This window comes from Schistocerca piceifrons, chromosome 3 (assembly GCF_021461385.2).
Source record: "Schistocerca piceifrons isolate TAMUIC-IGC-003096 chromosome 3, iqSchPice1.1, whole genome shotgun sequence".
Taxonomy (NCBI): domain Eukaryota; kingdom Metazoa; phylum Arthropoda; class Insecta; order Orthoptera; family Acrididae; genus Schistocerca; species Schistocerca piceifrons.
This window is the reverse complement of record NC_060140.1, coordinates 335,432,527-335,453,675: the sequence shown is the minus strand read 5'-3', so window position 1 is coordinate 335,453,675 and position 21,149 is coordinate 335,432,527. Positions and strand designations below refer to the sequence as shown.

General features: G+C 38.5%; 1 protein-coding gene across 1 annotated transcript in view; it reads right to left on the bottom strand.

Moving 5' to 3' along the window:
* Positions 1-2,807: 2,807 nt before the first annotated feature.
* The window catches only part of LOC124787732 (armadillo repeat-containing protein 8-like), a 122,448-nt gene continuing 104,106 nt past the window's right edge, over positions 2,808-21,149 (bottom strand). The window contains exons 12-13 of the mRNA XM_047254580.1: positions 5,545-5,711; positions 2,808-3,015 (exon numbers count right to left, since the gene is read on the bottom strand). Of these exons, the coding sequence (XP_047110536.1) occupies positions 2,979-3,015; positions 5,545-5,711 (204 nt within the window). The 3' untranslated portion in view covers positions 2,808-2,978. The remainder of the gene's footprint in view (positions 3,016-5,544; positions 5,712-21,149) is intronic.

Below are 21,149 nucleotides of genomic sequence, written 5' to 3'. Positions count from 1 at the left end.
CAAAATACATACCCTCAGATTTCTTTATAAAAATTATGTGTGTTGTCCAGTCTAACTGACTACATGCATGCAAAATTTCAAGATGGTATCTCAGTGGGTTCCTGTATAAAATAATATTTTACTACCGCAATACACACTAGTGAGGTGAAAAGCAGTCTATTTCTAGGCTATGAATACTAAGGTAGGCCTATGTAATTCTAACAAACTTAAATTATTATGTTAGCCTTTTTATGCAACATTACCCTCTTATTGTTTGTTAAAGTGGTGTTTTAAATAGCATGTAAATCCTCCCATTAGTGATTTCATTGTTGCCATCTGTGGGCCATCTTTGATTTGCTGCTCTCCCTACCTGAGCACTGACAGAGTTTTGGACATTTGGTTACTGTATACACCAATGTGTATGCCCTCTCCACAGACTACCTCTCCAATAGCTTGCTCTCCTAAGGATAACTTTTTCTTAGCTTTGGACCTCAAAAGAATTAAGCAAGACACTGACCTTCTGCCACTCAGTGGCAAGACACTGACCTGCCACTCAGTGGTTCAGGTTCTGATAAAATTGAACAGTATGGCATACCATATACACACACTGTCTGATGCCAACAGTCTCCATGTGTAGCACAGGTGGTAGAGGAAGAGAGAAATAACTCAGGAAGAGAGAGAGAGAGAGAGAGAGAGAGAGAGAGAGAGAGAGTGAGAGTGACTGGTAATAGTGTATATCTTATTACTACCTTCCTCGGCCACTATCACATACTAAAGCATGTGTCCCCTTACCCACATTACACTATTTGAAAATGTTATACACAATAGCACAAGCACGCAGCACTACTGCCAGCATTAATAGGGAGATCCTTGTTTCCACCAAACTGGTAATTTTTGCCTGCAGGAAAGTGAGTGTAGTGTGACATCAGTTGACAGTTGTACAACATGCTCCACAATTCAATGGGTAAAGAACTTTAACTTGTGCAAAGAACATTATTTGAATAGGAAGAATGTATTGAGACTGTCTGCAGAATATAGTTTCACAACAACTTGCAACAGTTCCCTGGTTACAACTGTGAATAGTCTCTTGCCATCCTATATTTTGTTTCATTTCTTTGTAGCTCTCTGGAATGCTTAGAGCTCCAGTTGTTCATTATCAGTTGTGGTGGCTTTTAACACTGGAACTATTCTAAAGATTAAGTGGCAGTCACTTTATGAAGTATTTCAAATATCTTGTTTTCTTCTAATGCTAATGTTCACTAGTTTCTTAGGATATGTCTGCTAGAGAGAAAACTACGCTTTGATCTGTCAGATACTTCAAATGTCACTGATTTTATTTTTGTGCCATTCAACCTCTATGTGTAATTCAAGCGCATGTGTGCAGGCACACAAACACACACTTTCACCATGAAACAACTTATGGGATTTAATATTACATGACAAGGAGAAGAAGGAGAAGAAGAAGAAGAAGAACAACAACAACAACAACAACAACAGGGATCTGCTGTGTTAATGCAGTATTGTTTGCAACATAAATATGTATATAATTTTTAGATTCATAATATTTTATTTTTATATTCCAGTCCTCAAGTGAAAAATATTCAACATATAAATAATTGACACAAGTTGTTCTTATTTTATGCACTTTCTGTGTTTTAATGTGAGAGTATTTGCTAGTATATTAATAACCAGATTATTGTAAGATTTTTGTATGCACAAGCCTGTTCTATTTATCAGCCATAGAACAAATCAAACCTGCCCAGAGTGGTAACTGCTACAGTTGAAAAATGTATTCAAATTAAAGGTACTCTCAAAATTCACGTGCATCCCCTTCATTGTTACTAATTATTCCTTCACAGCCAAGTGAGAACAGTCACCACAAAGGTGTTTACAGATTATTTGAGATGGAATTGAGGAAGGAGGTCTACAGGCAGCCACACACAAGTAAAGGATATTAGTAAAGAGTAAATAACTGGAGGACGAGAAGTGACAGACCCAGAGGATTCTTAACATATTTGGTATGCATGACGAACTAGTGGAATATTGCACTTATTCACAGTATTTGTGTCAGTGTCTGTAGATCTTATAACCTTTTGCAGATGATGTATGAGTTTTAGAGAGTATTATTGTTTCATTTTCTAGGTTGGATACAGTGCTCTTTAAAAAAACTTTCTGCCAAATTGATAAAAAAAGAAAGATAGTGAAGCAGGTATCATGTTTGTGTCAGTAATTGGTAACAACCATCCATCCCAAACAGTACACTGGGTAGTGGATTGTACTTCTCTTTAGTAATGAGTAATACTATAAATGTGCTGTTGGAATATTAATTTAAAAGAGCAAATTAGTAAGTTAAGAAGGTATTGTTTTCACTGGATCATGAGGTTGCTTGAATATCTTGCTAGTGTACTGTGTGGGTCAATGAAGGATACTTTCAAATGGTGGAAGATTCATCAAAATCACAATGTTTACTAGACACCACCAGCCGTTAGTCATTTTGGAAAGTTTTTTTTTCCCTTCATCATTAGTGACATATCCTAATAGTCAGTGGAGGATTTTTCATGTTTTAAGAATACTATGATGCCTCATCAGAAAGAGTTTTCATTTTGCTTAACCCCACATTTTCCACAGCTTAAATTTTCTAATGGGAAACTTTGTTTATAGAAGCAAAAGTTTTTCTCTAGCTAAAATCTCCAATTAACCTTGTCTAGATCTGCAAGGGAATAAGCCTCTATTCTCATAAAGCAGGGGGTTGTTTTATTATGGGTTTTAGATGCTAGACTCTACAGAAAGAATGTAGATGTTTATTAACATACATTTTTTCTTTATTCATACAAACAGATGCACAAAGCAGTTGTTCTAATGACATAATTAACAGCTTTGCCTTGTGAATTAATGCCACAGTCTCTCTTCAAACTACTTTTTGTAAAATGTATTACATAGTAACAGTCTTCTAATAAAAAGACAAATTAATGTTGTGAAATTAACCAACTGTCCATAAGTCAACCCTCTGAAAACTGCGTCAATGCTGTCTTTACCCTGTAAAGAGAAGATAAATTGATGCATAAGTTCTGTTTCTTCAATCGTACTTTGAAACAAACACATAATAAATAAATCAAAGGATGGAAACTCCAGGTAGGGATATCAACAATGTATGAAAAGATAGATTGCTACTTATCGTAAAGAAGACATGTCAACTTGCAGACAGGCACGATTAAAACAGCGTTCATCAGTAAAGAGACACACACGACCACCAACTCCAGCATCTTGGGCCAGAATTCCAGCCTGAAATGCTGGAGTTGGCAGTTGTGTGTACATAAGGTATGCTCCTCTCTCTTTACTGACGAAGGCTATGCTCGAAAGTTATTTGTGAGTGCTTGTCTGCAACTTGACACTCTTTTCCTACATAGTAAATAAAATTAGTGCATGTGCCGTTTGACAATTTGCAAAACCGGAAAAGTGCCCATGACACTTCACACCAGGCTCTGCCCCCATTTAATCAATAATATAATAAAAGAACATGAATATAATAGAGGGAAACATTCCACGTGGGAAAAATATATCTAAAAAGAAAGATGATGAAACTTACCAAACAAAAGCGCTGGCAGGTCGATAGACACACAAACATACACACAAAATTCTAGCTTTCGCAACCAATGGTTGCCTCATCAGGAAAGAGGGAAGGAGAAGGAAAGACAAAAGGATATGGGTTTTAAGGGAGAGGGTAAGGAGTCATTCCAATCCCGGGAGCGGAAAGACTTACCTTAGGGGGAAAAAGGACAGGTATACACTCGCACACACACACACATATCCATCCACACATACACAGACACAAGCAGACTCGTCTGCTTGCGTCTGCTTGTGTCTGTGTGTGTGTGCGAGTGTATACCTGTCCTTTTTCCCCCTAAGGTAAGTCTTTCCGTTCCCGGGATTGGAATGACTCCTTACCCTCTCCCTTAAAACCCATATCCTTCCCTCTTTCCTGATGAGGCAACCATTGGTTGCGAAAGCTAGAATTTTGTGTGTATGTTTGTGTTTGTTTGTGTGTCTATCGACCTGCCAGCGCTTTTGTTTGGTAAGTTTCATCATCTTTCTTTTTAGATATATAATAAAAGAACATATTTATAACAGTTTAGATACTGAATAACAACAGTACAGATTTGCTGAGGCAGCTGTCTTGTAGTACAGGACACTCCAATGCAACTACATAGTTGTTGATATAAGTGTTAACAATTTTTGCAATACAACAAAGTTTAAATGTTGTATAAGTCATTGCATGCCACACTCTTGTACTAGCATTAAAGAGAAGTCATACTTCAGCGTGCTGAAAGGGCATATCAAATTATTTTCTCAAGTCCAAACAAAAATCATATACGCAATTTTTGCGAAAGCAATAAGTTTTTGGAGGATTCTTGGTGAATAATCTCTCTCCACATGAGTAATAAATATTAAGTTCAACATCGGACACTTCCTAGACATTTTTTACCGTATTGCAGGTCATAGAGAGTGGCAGATAATTGGTCTATGGGGTATGCGCAGTTATTAGTGCACAGCTGTGAAAGATAGGGAACTGGGTTCTTTTCTGGTAAACTACTTTTAACATGTTATAAATGTAAAACACAGTGAGTGCTCCTCTAAATAGTAAAATTATGGTTTCTCGTAACATCGTGAATGGTTTATTACCTGCTGCATACTACAGATTACAGATTTAAAGCATCCTTCATAAAATAATAGAGTTTGGGGGGGGGGGGGGGACTGATGTGCCTGCAGAATCAATCCGTAGTATTTTTTAGATTTTCAAGAAACATCTGTTCTTACTCCACATGAAAGGTGGCTCATATAATAATAATAATAATAATAATAATAATAATAATATCTACGTGCACAAAATGACAGGATATGCAGACTGCAACCACCATAGCCCTGTCCTGTTAATTCCCCATTGTAGTATAACTTGGTGATGTGATTTCATGGTTTACCTTAATAACAATTACTAACTGACAGATTATGCTCATTTTATTGTTCTCATGTGATTGTAATTTTCTAACTGATTTTTCCTTTTCCATATAAATCATATTGTTTGTATTTCAAAGGCTGTCAACTGTCACTCCTCCAGTTTTTAAAGTTGGTGCAGAATATGTAATTAACCCACTTTCTTGAACTGCTCTTCTGCAATTGCTCTCTTTTGACAATGTTGGCTGTTGGTACCACATAAGTTCTGACAAATGTAAATAACACAAGACGTCTCCAGAAACCTGTGGATCAATATGAACTTCTTGTCTGCCTATACTGCCAACAATGAAAAACATATATTGCTCCCATTTACAATAGAACATTAATCATTTTTTAAAAGTGATACTTAATCACAAACTGCAGCTCCACTATGATGTTTGCCACTCTGCAGACTGTGGCATTAGAACATACTGTAGGTGATACTCTTCCAACATTAGCATGTGGAATTTGTTTCCCAACATATAAAATAGTGCCACCTACTTCATAACACTCAAAAAGCCATTATCTGTGTCTGTCTATTTCTTATAAGTAAGACATGAAATCAATCAAACTCACTTGTCAAAGAGCAGTGTGTCACTAGTGAGGATAAGCTGCTGAAGCAGTTTGACCACACCCAGCTCCCGTAACCTGGCTTGCCTTTCACCAGCACCAGGTTCCTCTCTCCACACCAAATTTGAAATGCAGAATATGGCAGCTATCTGTAGTTTAACATTTGAGTGCATCTGAAAATATTTGCCACAAAAAATTAGAATAAGACTTATTTTTGTGCTAAAGTGTTCTTTATGAATATACTGAGACATTATTCCTTATCATTTATTCTTTTATCAATGTTTAATGTGCTCTGCTAATCATGAAAAGGGAAAACAAAGCACTTATGTAAATATTTGCAAATAATTATTCAGTTAAACATTGGACATCTCTCAACACCTTGTCTCAGGGGGGAAAATAAGTTGCTACATGTGTGTTCACAACAGTATCAAATGTGAAGTTTCCAACACATATTCATTCCTTACATGCTGATTTATGTACTCACTGCAGTCATCAACACATCAGACACAAGCAGAAAAATCCATATTTGGTCTCAATGTATGTCATATAACCAATTCCTAATTTTTCTTTAATATACGCTACAAGCTGACACAAATAGAGGTGCATGTAAGTCTGTTATCATCAAGATCATGGATCTTCACCAGTTCAAGCCATCGTAAGCCTGTAAGTGTTAAGCGCAAACATATATATATATACGACAAAAATCTGTTTAATAATAAGTTACAGTATGGTTAGCAGAATAATTGAAATTCTTGCACGAACCTGACATTGGACCACCCTTTTCTTGTTGTAATTCATGTGGAATGTACGCGTTATTATCAAATAAATTTTAGACAGATTATGCATTTTTTCTTTTTAGCAGATTATGCACTGCCACAAACGTGTGTAATAAAATTATGTCCCATGCTAGGACTGAAATCTGTATTTGTACCTATCACTGTTAAACTCTGAATCAGTCCATGAAGTGTATTTGTATAGTAAAACTGGTAGTGTACAGTTTATAAAACACAGGTATTCAGTCTTCAATTTTAGCTTGTCAGAAATATTGAAACTGTGGACCACTCATCAAAATGTACAGCACTTATAGCTGAGTCGGTGTAAGTTGATCCCTGACAGTTGCAGTGGCTGGGTGCGGCAGCTACCTCAATCAGTAATGTATCAATATTTTGTAAACATCTCTATAGCAACGTTGAAAGCAAGCAACAGCGCTGCGAGCTGCTGGGGTCTTCTTACGGCGTGTTGACTATAGTTTCATCAGCAAGGATTGGGCAGGAATTCTGTACCAGTTTCACTGCTGTATTGTATTGTATGTTAACCGGGGACCTAGAAACGATGGAGAGGCTCCGTCCCTTCTGCAGCCACAGTGGTCCACAACCCCACGATGACTACTGCAGTCCACTTCACCCCTCCACCGCCCCACACCGAACCCAGAGTGTAACCCCTATGTTTGCGTGGTAGAGTATGGAGAACTTGTTTGTGCAACAATCGCCGACATAGTGTAACTGAGGCGGAATAAGGGGAACCAGCCTGCATTTGCCAAGGCAGATGGAAAACCACCTAAAAACCATCCACAGACTGGCCAGTTCACCGGGGACCAGGCACTCCTTCCCGCCCAGTAATCCATGCATTAGAGCGCACGGCCAACCGGGCGGGCACTGCTATATCGAGTTCATTACTGTGTAACATTCAAACTAGTTGATTGAGTTTGGAGGGCAGAGGTACTGAACTTCTACAAGTTCATCAAGCAATGCATGTACACAGCAGGCACTTGGCACTTCTTGAGAGATGGTGCTCCAATTAGGAAACATACATCTATGCCATAATTCTTTACTTCTGTCCATCTGCAGAGAATAACAATAAGGCAACAAGAGTACATTCAATTGTGACCCAGATCATCACAGACCTGTCTCTATTATTACTGCCTATTGGCCATTTTTCAACCTATTTTGGAGAATAAGATGGATGGGAACTGATAGGACTATACAATACAACTCGCTTCCAGTCAGTTCTCTCTCTCTCTCTCTCTCTCTCTCTCTCTCTCTCTCTCTCTCACACACACACACACACACACACACACACACACACACAAAACGCAGCAAGTAAATAAAAAACTTAAATTTGCTATGATGCCCAGTGAGGTACGCAGTAATCATATTGAACATTGTTGCTCTCAATAATATTTGAATTTTTTTACAAATTGTTCCATGTAACTAAACTCAAACAAATAGGCCTCATCGAAAATCAGAATTTTTTTCTTGTCACGTTCCTAATAAAGTGTTAAAGCCATAAGTAAATATATATATATATATTTTTCTTTAGGTGTCTATTATTACCATGGACTGCATTAGATGTGGACTGAGAGCAAGTCACACAGCCACAGTACTCTTACAGCTTGTTACAGTTCCTATGGTAGCATTAACTTCTTTTTTTACCATGCTAAAAAAAACCATAGCCATGTCCAGTATCTACCAGCACTTATCAGATCAGTCAACTTCTCTCCTCGCCTAACTTGCCCTGTCTCGTATGCTTATCCATACTGCACTGTCTGTCTGCTACTTACATTATTCGGTCACTGCTAGTTTACTAATTATCCTTTGTGCTCTGCTGTCCCTGTTAACACACATAATTAAACCAAGTAAAAAGTTCAGTGGTAAATGTGCCGTGCATTGCTGAGAGACTTGCTGTAAAAATTCTATGGCTAAAATTGCAGTATGAGTCATGCTTGAAACTGTCCAAAAAAATAAGTTTTACACCACTCTCATAATCTGCATAGTTGTGTTTTTGATTGGAAACCAACTTCAAATCACTCTTTTGCCCTTAAAAAATTGCTATGTACTCGAGCTGTGTAATGGAGGTACACCTGCAGTCTCAGAGCAGTTAAACAATTTGCCCTGTGACTCTAAACATAAATGGGACAATATAGCATGTGCACACTTTTTCAGTCCGTCAATGTGCCTCAAAAGATTGTTACAACCTCAGGCCCTACGTTCATTCTGATTTTATGGCAAAAAGAGTCGTCAGCATGGGAAGTGTCTCCTGAGTGATGTACACCACAGTGACATAATTTGAACTTTCAGCTACTATCGTGAGACATAAAACACTGAGGATGTGCCCTGGAGTAGATGCGAAATGTCAGCACTGCCAGCTAATGTCCACTATGGCTCTAATACCTCAAGGAGAACGCACCAAATCTGGATGCTGCCTTTCCGAAGACCTATATTCACTTTAGCTTCTTGGTAATCCATTGCAGACAACAGTATGTAATCCCACTGCGATGGGTGAAGAAGTTGGTCAAGGTAACACTTCGAATGGAATCTGGATTGCTAGCACCGAGTTCTTTTCACAAATGAATGCAGGATATGTCAGACAAATGACAATCATCTTGTGTGGAGAGGGTGCTCTGTACCAATGCACACCTCAGGTAAAGCAGCAGCAGCAGCAGCCCCCCCCCCCCCCCCCCAATCAAATTCTGCAGGGAGGTGGATCAGTCACATTTTGGAACAATACCATGTACAGATGCTGAATGCCTCTGCCTATGGAGAATAATTTGAGACAATTAATTTGCCTCTCAAGATGAACACACCACACCCATGTAATACCTTCGCCTCGGACGCAGGAACTGACCAAATGAAGAGGCTTCTGGTATATACTGATGTGGACTGATTGGACACATTTGGAGTCAACTGAAACTTGCTATGCATAACCACTATGAACCTGCGCACTTCATGATGGGGCTTCCATTGAAGAATGGTTGGGGCTCAAGCAGCAACATCTCGAACACCTTCTCAAAAGCATGGTGAGGATGTTACACTGTATGGGGGTGGAGGAACACAACACTGAATGTTATCCAGCAGTAGGTTTTTATTTCACACATGTGTCAAAATGTGCACCTCAAACAGCTGCCTTTTTTAGTCACTTTTTGTTTTGTATTTCACAATAAAGTATTTCTTTAGTGTCATCTTGCATATTCTTTCAATCATTGCTTCCCTTGTATCTAAAGCCCACAAACATTTACGATATGCAAGTGGTTCAAAACTGCAATTATATGTCCAAGGACGTGGAAGGGGAGCAGTAGTTGAGAAGGAAGGGAGACAGGGTGTAGTTACCCTTATGTTATTCAATATGTCCTGAGCAAGCAGTAAATGTAACCAGGAGACATACTGGGAAGGGAATGAAAATTTAGTGAGAAGAAATAAAACGTTTAACTTTTGGTGATGACTCAATTCTATCAGAAGTGATAAAGGACATGGGAGATCAATTGAATGGAATGGATGGTGTCTTGAAGGTAATGCTGAGAATCAGGGGATACTGAGAAAATTAGATAATGACACAAGATGAAAAAAGTGGCAGATGAGTTATGCTGTTTGGTCAGCAAAATAACTGATTATAGTTAAAGTACATACAATATAAAATGCAGAGTGGCAACACCAAGAAAAATGTTTTTTGAACACTGCTTATAAATTTAAGTGTATGAAAATCATTTGTGAAAGTATTTATTTGGAGTGTACTCTTATATGGAATCAAACATGCACAGTAAACAGTACAAACAAGACGAAAACAGACAGTTTTTAAGTCTGTTGTTTCAAAAGAATGCTGAAGATTAGATGGGTAAATCGAGTAACTAGTGCAGAAGTAAAGAATCAAATTGGGGAGGAAAGGTAAGCTGAAAGAACAGATCCTGAACATCAAGGAATAGTTAATTTGATAATGGAGTGTGGAGAACTGCATCAAACTGGTCTTTGGACTGAAGATTGCAGTAGCAATAACAATATCAGAAAGCACACCTACATGCATCTGTCATCTAATTGTGACTATAGTAAGAGAGTAATAGTAGAAAGCAGAAACTGTGTACACCTTTTGACAGTAGGTTGATATAGACTTAGCAGGTGGACACACATTCTGCACTGCTGCATGAAGTGAAACAACATATCTTAGGTTACCCAACCTAAGTTCAAAAACATCCAACTGCCAGAATAACTTGCACATAATACTATGCTGCAGGAAAATGGTCTCTCAGATCTTTAGGAAATAATAATAGCATAAAAGTTTTGAAACTGTAAAAAAAAAAAAAAGAATCATAAATGTCTGCCTTGTTTGAAAAATGTATGAACAATAAGCAATAAAATGAAGTCTGAAAAGATATAAATCATGAAGACATAAGTCATCAAAATTGCAACAGAATTCACAGTCCTATCTATTAGATAAGTAGATCACATAAAATCTGGTGTAAAGTGAGGAACTTTCTGAGAGCATTGGTGAAAAAAGTTTCGTGCTACTTTGGTAAAGGAATCAGAAATCCTCTTAGTCATACACTATGTGATCAAAAATATCCAGACATCAGGCTGAAAATGACTTACAAGTTCATGGTGCCCTCCATTGGTAATACTGGAATTCAATATGGTGTTACCCCACCCTTAGCCTCGATGACAACTTCCACTCTCATAGGCATACGTTAAATCAGGTGCTGGAAGGTTTCTTGGGGAATGGCAGCTCATTCTTCACAGAGTGCTGCACAGAGGAGAGGTATCTATGTCGGTCGGTGAGGCCTGGCATGAAGTCGGTGTTCCAAAACATCCCAAAAGTGTTCTGTAGGAGTCAGGTCAGGACGCTGTGCAGGCCAGTCCATTACAGGGATGTTATTGTCATGTAACCATTCCGCTGCAGGCTGTGCATTACAAACACATGCTCGATCGTGTTGAAAGATGCAGCTGCCATCCCTGAATTGCTCTTCAACAGTGGGAAGCAAGAAGGTGCTTAAAACATCAATGTATGCCTGTGCTGTGATAGTGCCATGCAAAACAAGGGGTGCAGGCACCCTCCTTGTGGCAGATGATGTTCACTCAGCATTCGCCATACCCACCCCCTGCCATCGGTTCGCCACATTGTGTACCGTGATTCGCCGCTCCACACAACATTTTTCCACTGTTCAATTGTCCAATGTTTATGCTCCTTACACCAGGCGAGGTGTTATTTGGCATTTACTGGTTTGGGTGGCTTACGAGCAGATGCTCCACCATGAAATCCAGAGAGAGAGAGAGAGAGAGAGAGAGAGAGAGAGAGAGAGATATGTTCACAAATGAGTATGAGCTGTGCCTCATCCCTCACTAAGTTGCATCATGGTATGGTTTTCATCTCAATACTTCTGGTACGAGACAATGTGTGGTTAATTACTGAAGTATTCTCTCTGACCAAAGCAGTATCCATCCTATAATGTGATTTCCAACATGTTCCCTAGGCCCTTTTTGGGTAAATTCATCCAATAGCCAGAGCTGCAGAGTAAACATAGTAGAAACAGCTACAAGCACAGCATGTCATGAATATTAAAGAATATTTATCTTCAACCACAATATCGGAAGACTTAATAATTAAAAGGTGAACCTCCAACACACATACAGGAAAATGAAAGAGCACATGGGATGTAAGCACATGCATTGTGCTTACTAGAACTATTAGAACATCACATAGGAATCATTCAAATCAAAGAAATACAGGACACCAACGATTGTTGAAGTCCAGGTTTTGATTATTAACCACACTAAAATTCCCAATAAAGACTGAAGGAAATACTGTTTGCAACAGCCATGTACAATTTGGTTCAGACCAACTACCTTATGTGATGTAGATGTAAGAATGATAGCAGTTTATCTGACCAAAATGGCCAAATGTTGGCCATAAAAAATGCTGAGCAGTTATGTCCAATTTGTAGAAAAAGCATTTTATCACAAACAATGACTCAACAACAGTGCCTATAAAGAATTTATGGGAAGAATGCCAGGAAAAGATTTTTAAGACACACAGTGAAGATGGAAAATTTAAGAAAGAGGTAAACATATTCCTCACACTTTGAGTCTTAATTTCCTTACCAAAAAAATGAACAGAAAAAAGGATAAGGGATGACTAGCTCTTGATATTAAAGTAGCGCTAGAAAGAAAGAGCTCTGTCTAATTCAAAGGATGAGTTGTAGACAAGAGTTACAAAATGATCACCAGCAGAATTTTAAATTCTGCATCCTAATTAAAAAATGAAAACACAAATCAACAGTGGGTTCACTCTTGATCTTAATTCCGCATAAATGACTGTCCAATGATTTTAAGGATGATTCAAAACTCAGTCTTGCTAGACACCTGAACAGACCTATAAGAGATTTACAGCTAATGTACAGTCCAGTTACACTAATGTGATGATCACCTATGTTCAACATCAACATGCAAGAACCACTCCCAGACATCAGGTGGCAACACTAGCAGTGGGATGTATATAAAGTGTTTGGAAAAATCATTTTTGTGCCTTCAGGTGGTCTCTTCCTGCATGTCTTACTGTGGTCTGCACTGCAAAAGAGGTTATTCAGGCTTTCGACAGGTGGTCACATTAATGTGACTGGACAGTGTAGTTCAAGTCTTAATCTCACAGAGATTCATATTATTTAATTTCAAATGAACAAAAGCAACTGATGGTACCAGAAGCAGACATTAATGATCATACACTAAGATACTCTACATGAAATGTGTCCCAGGATGCGGAAAACCGTGCAGTCGAAATGCAGAAATGGTGCGATTTAACTACGTCCAAAAGGGCATGATCATTGACTTTTGGGGCAAGGGTAAAAGCATATCCGAAATGACTAAGTTTGTAACTGCCGATGTGGTTAAAGTATACCGTTCATGGCAAAATAGCACTATTCAAAACCAGTCCTGAGGCAATTGTGGTGTACCATGGTCCATTGATGACAATGGTGAACAACAGCTGCAGAGATGTGTACAGGTAAGTAGATATGCAACTATCGAGCAGCTGACCACCCAGATGAACCAAGGGGCTACCAACAGCGTCTCCTCCAAGTCTATTCAGCGAGTGTAGCTCTGTATGGGTCTCTGCGACAGGCGCCTGGTTCATGCACCCATGCTGACTGCTGTTCATCGGCGATATGATGCTGGAATTAGCGTACCATTACTGCAACTGGATGTCCTGAGTGGTGACAGCTGGTCTTTTCAGACGAGTCACATTTTATGCTCCGTTGGTGTGAAATGTCTAATAAGCGAACAGCCTGCAACAACTGCCGGAAGGGTCCAGGCCAGAGGAGGGAGCATTACGGTCGGGGAAATATTTTCGTGGTATTCCCTGGGGAATCTCATCATTTTGGGAGGTGCAATGGATCAACACAAATATGCATCTCTCCTTGGGGACCATGCCCATTCCTACATACAGTTTGTTTTTCTTCGGCATGATGGCACCTACCAGCAGAACAATGCAATATATTGACAGCTCTCAGTGTAGTGTGCAGTTTGAAGAACATCAAGCTCCCAGATTAAAACCCAATCAAGAATCCGTGGGATTGGCAGGCCTCCACATCTCTGTCAGTTCCTTCAAGAACCTCACTAACACTCATCCTGACATCTTACAGTGGTCTGCAATGCAAAAGGTGGTTATTCAAGCTTCTGACAGGTAGTAACATTAATGTGACTGGATAGTGTAGTTGAAGTCTTAATCTCACAGAGACTCATATTATGTAATTTCAAATAAACAAAAGAGACTGATGGCACCAGAAGTAAATATTAATGGCCATACACTAAATGAAACACTTTGCAAAATACTTTCTTGTCCAACTACATAACAATTTAAAATGGAGTCAACACATAGCTCGGTACAGCAGTTTATGATCTTAGAAATATATCTCACAGAGATGATCTAAAAACAAGTGTCGGTTTATTTTGCATATTTTCACCCTATGTTGTCTTATGGAGCAGACAACCTAAAATAAATAAGGAAATTATTTATTAAACAGAAGCAACCAATCAGAATAATCTGTAAATTAGATAACTGCACATCTTTCAGATGCTTTTTTAAGCATTGAAATTCTTATGCTAACTTTCACAATTAATTTACTCCTAATCATTTCCGTTGCTGATGATAAAAATCACACAATCATAATACAAGCCACAAGAATAAATTTCATGTAGACTCTGTCTTATTGCTTAAGGTTCAGAACTGAGTTACATACTCTGGTGAGAAGGTATTACACAAGCTGCTGCCTAAAATTAACATAAAGCAAAAACCTGGGACTGCCTGGCAATTAGAAATGTACTTCATTAGCCACTCTTTGGGTGAATTATCTGAATATCTAGATAAAAGGATTGAAAATCTCTATTATCTATACTGCAAGTAGCATTGTTCGTTGCAAAGTTGCATGACAAGCAGTAGTGTGTTGTAAACAAGTCTCTATTGTTACATTGTTGGAAACTACTTTCTCTGAAAATGTACTTAAGTAAATATTAAGCTACCAACAGCAGGTAAACAACAGCTATTTAATAGAGCAAAAGAAGCAATAGCTTTTTTCAAAGTAACAGCTTTCCTTATTATTTATTAGGTTAATTTAGCTGACATAAACACACATAGCATTAAGCAATATAGCTGTAATTTACTGTCAATGCAGTGCACAGATTAAGTTTCTATGATTTGTGCCTTTTGCTAAGATAAACCTTCTCTTGTTCCACAATCCAGAAACTTCCTTTTATGGTAGCTAAAGAGCACAGTGAATGAAGATCTGAATTAATTAATGAAAATGGGTGATGTCATTTTTCAAAGAAACTGTTCCTGCATCACTTAAAGTGACTTAGGAAAACTATGAAAAATGTAAATGAGGGTGGCTGGATAGGAATTTGATCTCTGTCTCCTCCCAAATTGTAGTCCATTGCTTGCTCATATGGCTCAGCCTCAAATGGAGATACTGAGTGTAATCTTGACAGTTTCTGTCTCATCCCCCTTTTCTCTTCCATTTTACTAGCTGATAACAAAAAAATATTCAGTACTAAATTCTTGAGTTTCAGAACTGACGTTTACTGGAAGGTGTGATTTCAGCTTTCCGGAAGCCAATCTTTTCCCTACACCAACATAATATGAACAGTGAAGTGAGATACAAAACTCTCCATTAGAATAATGATACAACAAAAAGGCATCCTAAATAAATTGAGACCTTCCTGTCATTAGTATACATGGGGCCACAGACAGTATCCATAAATTTGATTGTTACACTTTCTTAATGTAAGTAGAAACCTTCCGATCACCTGAAGCAATTCTTAGCACATCTGTTGGTTTTTACCCTTGTACAGGACCCAGTAATAGTCTGCTCAGAGTTCCTTAACGTGAAACAAGTAAAATGAGTTTCCCCCAACAAACTAATATTTTTAGAAATGTACTCTCTATTCAGTTCTCCTTGAAATAACATACATTGTTTGCCACTAAAAAGGTGTGCAACCCTAGTCACTGTTCACTAACTGTAAGAGCTGAAAAAGTATGTAAGTGAAATCACTGAGACCCAGAGTCCTAACAGATGTAATTGTCACAGACTTGTTCTAGCTAAGCATCTCAAATTAAGTGAAGCCACTCAAATTTGGAAAGTAAGTGAAAAACATTCATATAGCTGACATGGCCAAGGAGACTAGTTACATTCAACCGGGGGAACAAAAATAAATAAACAAAAAAATATGACTGACCAATTGGTACCACTAGGTACAGGATACTAGTAAAATTGGAAACAGACACAGATACATTTATCATAGACCAATAGCTGGGAGACATTATAGTGAGTGTGAGTGTGTGTGTGTGTGATTTTTATCCCCCTTCTCTTTTAACTCTGAGAAAGGACATTTGTCTGAAATCTCAGTTATAATTTCAATCTTATTTATGTCCTCAACAATACAGTGAGTGGTTACTTTTATTCCTTCCAATATTTGTATTTCCACTATCATGTTACCAAAACTGCAAAAAGAGGTACGAAGAGGAAACAAATAGCTAAGCAACAAGACACCATTCTGAAGAACAAAAGAATGATGGTTAACATGTTGAGGCAATGGAAAAATGGGAGTGGGGGAGCACTGTGTGATTGACATAATAGCCAATGTTATTTCATTTCCTTTTTCTCTAGCACTGAGAACGAAAACAAGATAAAATGAAGAACATTAACAGAAAGAAGATAGTCAACAGCATGTCACCATGATCTTAAGGCTAGCCTGTTAGACTATTAATCAAAACAGCTATGGTTTCAGATTCAATACCAGCCATTGCTCAGATTCTGAATTAAAATAATCAACAACAGTGGCTGAAAACTTTGGATACAGAGTCATCTGCCAACATCTTTGTCAAAGAAGGTGGAGGGGCTGATAAAAGTTCAGTGTATCCTCTTGCCTCTGGTGAAGAACTGCCCCTAAAAGCAACAGACCCAACAATGATCAATGGCATAAGGATGCAGCAGGCAATGTATATCCATAAGAAATGTTGCCTGTAATTGAAAAAGTATCATCATGATCTCTCATTGGTAAAAGATTACAGATTAGCTCCCCATTTGGGTCTCTCTGAGTGAACTGCAAAGAGGGAGAAATATTGAAAAAGGTACTATTCTGCAAGTGTGGCATGTCTGAAGCGCAAGGCTCGATCTGGTTATAGTTGGCACCAGTGAAGTGAAACGAAAAGGAGATAAGGATTTCTGATCAGACAAATGTAAGTTAACATCAACAGCAGCAGAAAAATGAAATAAAAGGAATAGACTTTGTTATGAATAAAAATAAAGGGCAAAGAGACCAGTGATAGCATTGTTCTGAATCAACAACAATAGTTCAGGTATACAATGTGGTTATAATTACACTTTCACTACTTGAGCCAAAGTAGATGGAAAACTATTTACCATATGGGTATCCAACCTTATAGGAATTATGATGCAGACTGTGTGCTGCAGGATCTGTGCTGTTAGTGGTGTTAGTGTCATGACTTCTTGTTACGTGCCGGTACTGGTATGGCATTGTAGGGTTGAAACACAGGCATCAGTTTGCATTACAATTCCACACAGTCAACTTAGGTCTGGACAAGACGAGCGGGGCTTTACTCTTACATGTGTTTATCAAAACAACAGCAACAGTGCTGCTGTTCTTCACAAGTATCAACGCCATTAAAGAAAGAAGGAAAGGTCCTCTTTCCACACCGAGGCTGAAGAACACAATTTGGAAGTTTGAATTAACTGGTGATTTGGGAAGGTGATAGCCAATTGTGGCACAAATTGTTGAAGTTACTGTTGCCATGATGGAGAATGCTGGATGCAATGTGCGTTCTATAAGTAGCACATGAGCCGTGTCATGATAGCTGAACATTCCAGGGTCCACTGTTCGAAAAGTGCTGTAAACGATTCTGAAATGATATCCTTACTGCAGTTCCAGGCTGTCATGAATGCATATGGTTATCACATTGAGCAACATTTGTAACTTGGAACATAAACATGGCATGCAATTAACAAATATTACCCTTGAATGTTTGGTGCTCTGCAGCTTTCAGATATATATTAAAGGATATCTTCTATACAATATGATCTATACTAGATATGTTTTACCTGCCAAAACTGGTTTTTGGGTTTATAACCCATCATCAGTGGTATATTATGCACTTCTGAAGCAATAACAAGCTTGTCATTTAATACAACAAAATCTGAAATACGTACTATAACATAGTACACAGTTTGTCATGTACGTTATTGCTGTCAAATTTTAGGCAGTAACAATTCTTGATAATGTTTGACATGATTGCCAATACGATAAACCTGTCTATATGACAGTTATGTCCAACATTATTAAGAACTGCCGCTGCCTAAAATTTGACAGCAGTATTGTACATAACAAGCTGTGTACTATGTAATCATGGCAGACTGCAATGCTATACCAGGGGAAGAACCCGAAGACTATACCAGGGGAAGAACCTGAAAACAGATTTTTTTATCTACCCAATTAAATAATTTTATCAATAATTGATTGAAGACAGATTTAGATATAATATTGGCTCATTAGCAGGAATAAAAGAAGAGAGAGAATCCTTGAGTTCTGCAATAAATTTCAGCTAGTAATAGCAAATAAACTGCTTAAGGATCATAAGAGGAGAGAATATACCAGTACCTGAAAAAGGCCTGGAGACATGGGATGTAACCAGCTGGATTAAATCAGAGAAAAAGAGAGAGAGAGAGAAGCTGAAATCAAATACTGGAATGTAAGGTGTACCTGAGAGCAAATATAGACGCAGGAAACAATTTGCTAATGATAAAAAGGAAGCTGAATTTTATGGAGATCATCAAGAAGAACCAATGTGTGATACTAAAGTGTTGAGGAATGATAATGGTGGTGGTGGTGGTGGGCGGGGGGACGGGGGGGGAGGGGGGGGTGGCATGTGCGTGGTGCGTGTGTAGTTCTCTGGTGCTGTAGCTGCTACGATAATGTCATAATAGGTGATTACGTTGAAGACCAATGGAAATTTCTAGAGAAAAGGCAACCACAGTAACTGGGCAGACGTATATTGATACAAAGATGGTAACTGTGAAGAAACCTTGGGTAACTGATGAATTAATTTAATTGATCAATGAAAGAAGGAAGTACAAAAATGTTCATTAAAAAGAGACAGGAATACAGTAACATATGTCACTTAGGAACGAAGGAAAGTGCAGGGAAGCTAAAGCAAAATGGCTACAGGGAAAATGTTAAGAAATCAAAAAGTAAATGATCATCAGGACAGTTTCAGCTTATTGAAAATTTAATATAATCTACAATGAAATTAAAGGCAAAGAGTATAAAAGGCATTACACTGTTAGTCACAGAGGAGAGAGCAGATAGGGGGAAAGAGTACACTGAGGATCTCTATAAGGAGGAGGAACTACAAGCTGAAGTGATAGAAGAAGAAATGGTTGCTGATTTGGGAACACATGGGGGGTCCAGTATTAGACCCAGAGGTTGACACAGCTTTTGGAGGCAGAAAGGATAAACAACATTTTTTTTCCAAAATTTCTAAATCAGTAGGGGAAGTGGCAGTCAAATAATTATTCAAGCTAGAGTGCAGAATCCATGAGACCGGAGACACACCTTCGGACTTCCACTCACTCGTGATGGAAATCTGAGAATTATCACATAATCAGCTTAACAGCTCATGAATCCAAGTTACTGAAGATAATAATATATAGATGAATCGAAAAAAATAACTCAGGATCTGTCAGATGATGATCAGTTGGGCTTTAGAATGATGCATTTGATAATGGAGGCAGGAATTAGACAAATATTAAGACACATTCACTGTATTTGTTGACACAGAAAAAGTGTTTAGCTACACCAAATGATGCAAGAGGTTCAAAATTCTCGGGTAAATATGTATATACTATAGTGAAAGACCAGCACAATACAATATGGACAAGAAGCAAGAGGGACCAATAACAATACAAGATCAAGAGAGAAGCCCTTTGATTTAAAAATAGTATGAGGCAAGAATGAAGTCACTTTTCTCTACTATTCAACTTTTATATCAAAGAAACAATGAAAGAAATAAAACACAGATTCAGACATGGGATTAATACTCAAAGTGAAAGGACATCAATGATAAAATTCATTGATGACATGGTTACCGTCTGCAGAAACAGAGTAAATCTACGGAAGTATTAAGAGTTAAAAGAGATTACTAACAAAGGGTCGAAACAGGGAGCCCATGTAGTAGACTAACTGAAGCAATTCTGCTATCTTACAAGCAAAATAATGCAACTGCATACAGCAAGGGTGACAGAAGAAGCAGACTAGCTCAGGCAAAGAGAGCATTTGTCACCACAAGAAGTCTTCTAGCATCAAAAATAGACATTAATTTAAGGTTCACATTTCTGGGAATATATATCTGGAGCACAGTACTGATTGGAAGTGAATCAGGAACTGTAGGAATAGTGGAGAAGACAAGAATCAAGGTGTTTTCAAATGGCTCTAAGCACTGTGGAACTTAACATCTGAGGTCATCAGTCCCCAAGACTTAGAACTACTTAAACCTAACTAACCTAAGGATATCACACACATCCATACCCGAGGCAGGATTCGAACCTGCAACCATAGCAGCAGCAGCGTGGTTCCGGACTGTAGCACCTAGAATCGCTTGGCCACAAGGTGTTTTAGGGTGTGTTGTTACAAAAGGATGCTGAAAACTAAGTGGACTGATAAGACAGGAAATAAAGAGTGTGTCCATATTATTGGTGAGACCAGGAACATATGGGGGGGGGGGGGGGGAGGGAAAGACTAGAAAATGGGACAGGATCATAACGTGTTCAGGCATCATGGATTAAAGGAAGCCACAGAGGGTAAAATCTGTAGAAGAAGGCAGAGATTGCAATATATTCGACAAATAATAGAAGGCACTGGTGTAAGTGCAATCCTTGAGATGAAGAGCCTGGGATCTCCTGCTTACTAGGCAGGTGCATTAACCACTGCGCCATCTGAGACAAAGTGTTATCACAACTCCATGGACTATCTCAGCGCACACCCACATTCCCAATCTACAGTTCCAATCCACTTCCTCCAAGCTCGCTACTCAGATTCTCACAGGAAGTCAGACATACTTGTGCATCTGCACAGAAGGAGGTGGATCCATTGCCCATCTAGGTGAATCAATTTTATGAATACGTGTTGTCTGTTCTTTTGGGCATGTCCAAATTTTTTGTTACACTTTTTACAGCCACTGCCACGCTTGTTACGCATTGCTACGTGTGGCCTGGCACCTGCTCAGACTTCTGTAGCTGGACCTGCTGCTGTGTTGTTTGTGAGCATGGTATGGTTGGGCAGCATGTC